This window comes from Echinops telfairi, unplaced genomic scaffold (genome assembly GCF_000313985.2).
Source record: "Echinops telfairi isolate 266 unplaced genomic scaffold, ASM31398v2 ScPeMD7_7468;HRSCAF=8506_0, whole genome shotgun sequence".
NCBI classification, from domain to species: Eukaryota; Metazoa; Chordata; class Mammalia; order Afrosoricida; family Tenrecidae; genus Echinops; species Echinops telfairi.
Window position 1 is genome coordinate 18,248,368 of NW_022111369.1, and position 3,347 is coordinate 18,251,714.

Here is a 3,347-nt window from a genome sequence, read left to right on the forward strand (position 1 = left end):
TCCCCTTCTATAAACTATATCCTCTCCAATAATCTCTGAATATACAATTCATATCTAGACCGGAGTTTTGCTGCTTCTGAAAGGGACCTTTTCATTCTCTCCTTGCACACACACACTCACTTGCACACATACATCCCTCCAACAAAGCTGCTGCTGTAATCAGAGCTGCTTCCTCCATCCTGTGAAGAGGAATGAGCACTCAGTAATTACAGGAATGAAGGTGGCTGCTTGTTTTGATGGCTAACATTTATGCGAGCTGTGGCGTGACCGAGGGATCCTTCCACGTCACGACTGGCAGAGTCACGTGGTCTGCCCCCGGTCAGAGGCTGTGCTCTTCTCGGCTCCACCAGGTGAGAGTCCTCACTCGTTTCCCTTCATTAAAACCTCCTCAGCCCAGCAATGTACCGTCTGGGAGGGCAATTGGAAGGGGGAGATCACACGTGCTGAAACCATAAGTTAAAGACAGTGGAACTCCAGTGCAAAACAAAGCAACTGCCCTAACCCCGCAGTGATCAAACAACTGCCTTAGTTTGTGAGCAAGACAGAGACTTATTGTAAGTTTGAGCCAATATACATTTAGGAAGTCTATTTGTTGCAGCTCAAAGCAATACTCCAGCAAATGAGAAAATAGTAGGTTCTGTTAAGTATTTGTTGAGTCAGTTGCAAGCAATACCAAATGGACAGTACTTACTGGCATAGTGGGGAACATTGGGGGCTGTATGGAAAAGTTTGTGTATTCCATGTCCACAGTAGCTTCTAACAACTGAAAACCCATTTGCTTGGGCATGTTTCTGAATAATGTTTCCCAATTCTCTGTATCGAATGCCCGGTTTCACTGAAAGTAAAAGAGAAGAGTCATGACAAGAAGGAATAATGACTAACACTTATTAGGCGATGACTATTTCGTGCCTGGAGCCTTTTAAAGGTGGTAGAAACCAAGGTACCAAGAGGTCATAGAGCTAGTAAGTGGCAGTGATTAAGAGGAGAGTAAAGGGCACAAGAAGACGGGAATATCCAAAAAGGAACCAACTTGACATGTTCTGAGTTGCAGGCTAGTCAACTTCAGAAACAACGGCGTAACCTCCCCCAGCCACCTTTATCCCCCTAAAAGCAGGCCGCAAACCATCCGCAGTTGTTTCCTGGGCAGATGGATCCGGAAAGGTCCCTTTCACTTACAAACTCCTTGTCCTATTCAGACATTTATGACTTTTACATTCCAATACAAACCAAAGTCAGAGCAATGCCTCTCCTGGCTGTCAATACTCTTCAAGCACTGAGACCCAAAGCAAGGTGCTGCTAGGCTCCTGGGGCACCTGGCCATGCTTTTCAAACTCCTGCAGTCTCCTGCTCCTATATCCTATTTCCAACTTCAAGTTCAGGTACAATGTTCTCTACAATCAAATGCCTTTTACTAGTTCAAGGAATCACAAGTCGAAATTTTTACCTGCTCTTACTCATGTGTTCTAGCTTGATCTGTACTGGGGGCAAGGGAGTGATCTTAAGAAATCAGAAACCACAATGACTTTCTAATTATTTCCTTTATTCCCATACAAGCACTCCTACCAGTCCGGTTGATGAGGGGGAACGCAAAAATGCAATCCACATCACACAGCCTATTGTAAAGAAAAATCCCTGTTAAATGACAAAGATAAGGGTGGGGATTTGGCCCCAGGGGGACATGTGCTGACACCTGGAGACATTTTTGGCTATATGCAGTGGAGAGAGGTCGGTGACGCCGCTCAACAGGCTACAATGCACCAGGTGGGCCCTTACAACAAAACATTATCAGGCTAAGGGTGTCATTAATGCAGAGGTTGAGACAAACAATAGAAAATAAGGGCAAAAATGACATGCATAATGGTATTTATAGCATCTTCCAAAAGCCAAGCAACTTTTGTTTTTTCCTGGCTGTTAGGAAGATTGTGGTAGTTTCGTGAAAAGTTTGATTCCTGTATCTTTGTAAAACAGTCTAATTGTCTGATTCATTCATTCACTTCAGACAGAAGGAAAATGAGATAAACATATTAAACGTGAAATCCTAATAATTATTCTAAAACTGAAGTTTCCATAGTGAAAGGAAAAAAATCATTAAAATCTGTCATAATTCAAGAGGGCTTCAAAAGGCTTGTGTGAAAATTCCATCATACCAAGAACTTTTTGAAGCTCTGTTGTAAAAACAAGAATATTAATTTTTAAATAATCCAGAATGAATAACAAGAAAAATCTCACCTATAGATACGTGAAATATCACATTTTTTCCCATTGCTCCAACTTATTAAATTAGAGAAACTTTTATTATCTCCCATTCATGTTAGAGAATGGACTGAAAACAAAAGATAAGGCATTCGTGTTACCACCGATTGTTATATTTGCCTCAGCATTCTGTTGTGTTCAATACTTTTTGGACAATGCATTATGATTAGGGGTTTGTTTTTTTAATGGAATAAGAGAGATAATGCTATAGTTTTCCACTGAAAAGTTGTAGCTTAAGCAAAGCAGCCTGGATGAGTTGAACGCCACAGAAAGTCAACCAGACAAAGTCTACAGCAATACTGTCACCTACCCTCAAAAACTGTATTCTTTACAGTAACAAAAACAAGCCTAGTAGGTGAACAGTTACAGAAAATGTGAGGCCATGAATATACAGCCATTAAAACAATTAAATAGGCTCTATGTATATATATGTATGTGTTTAAAAGGCAAAATTGCCAAATATTACTAATACTATGATGTCATTTAAAACCAATTACACGTGTGTGTGTGTTGTGTCTAAATGAATTGGAGGAAAAAATCTAAATGTAGATACCAATGGAGAGAAAAAGACAGAAAAAGAGGGAGACAAATGAAAGACCATTCCTTTATAATAGTCACTTTTGCTCTCATTCTTTAATAATAAAAATGTAAAACTTGATTATTTGAAAAAGCAAAAAAGTAGAAATAAAACAGCACTCAGAAACTATTTATACACTCTTTCCCGTTTGCCAGTCAATGGAAAGGAAGCTCACTCAAAGAAGAGCCAAAGGATGCTAAGGGACCTGGTTCATCTACATCAAAACATTGCTAAACCATCCTGAAACCCATTACAACTAGACATCAGGTTAACTCAGCAGGTCAGCGCGAAGCTGGCAGCACAGGAATGCACACTGCAGTGAGGAGGCACGCAGAGGGCAGCTCCAGTGGGCAGCTGGCATGAAGGCTAACCTGCATCGATGGCTTGCATCAGGCACTCATACGTGGTCTGGACTAACTTCCGTGCTCCCTCATCCACATCTCCAACGAAAAAGGTCTCATTCAGGTCCCCGTGGTAACCATTGCGATAAAGAGTGATGTCCACTGGAAAAGAATGT

At 41.1% G+C, this 3,347-nt stretch overlaps 1 protein-coding gene across 2 annotated transcripts in view; it reads right to left on the reverse strand.

The window, feature by feature from the left end:
* METAP1 (methionyl aminopeptidase 1) overlaps positions 1-3,347 on the reverse strand; it is a 24,504-nt gene that overhangs the window by 10,637 nt on the left and 10,520 nt on the right. Inside the window, exons 4-5 of one of the 2 annotated variants that reach the window (XM_045284128.1) lie at positions 3,202-3,333; positions 692-835 (exon numbers count right to left, since the gene is read on the reverse strand). In XM_045284128.1, the coding sequence (XP_045140063.1) occupies positions 692-835; positions 3,202-3,333 (276 nt within the window). The remainder of the gene's footprint in view (positions 1-691; positions 836-3,201; positions 3,334-3,347) is intronic. The other variant, XM_004703277.2, reaches the window with a different exon arrangement.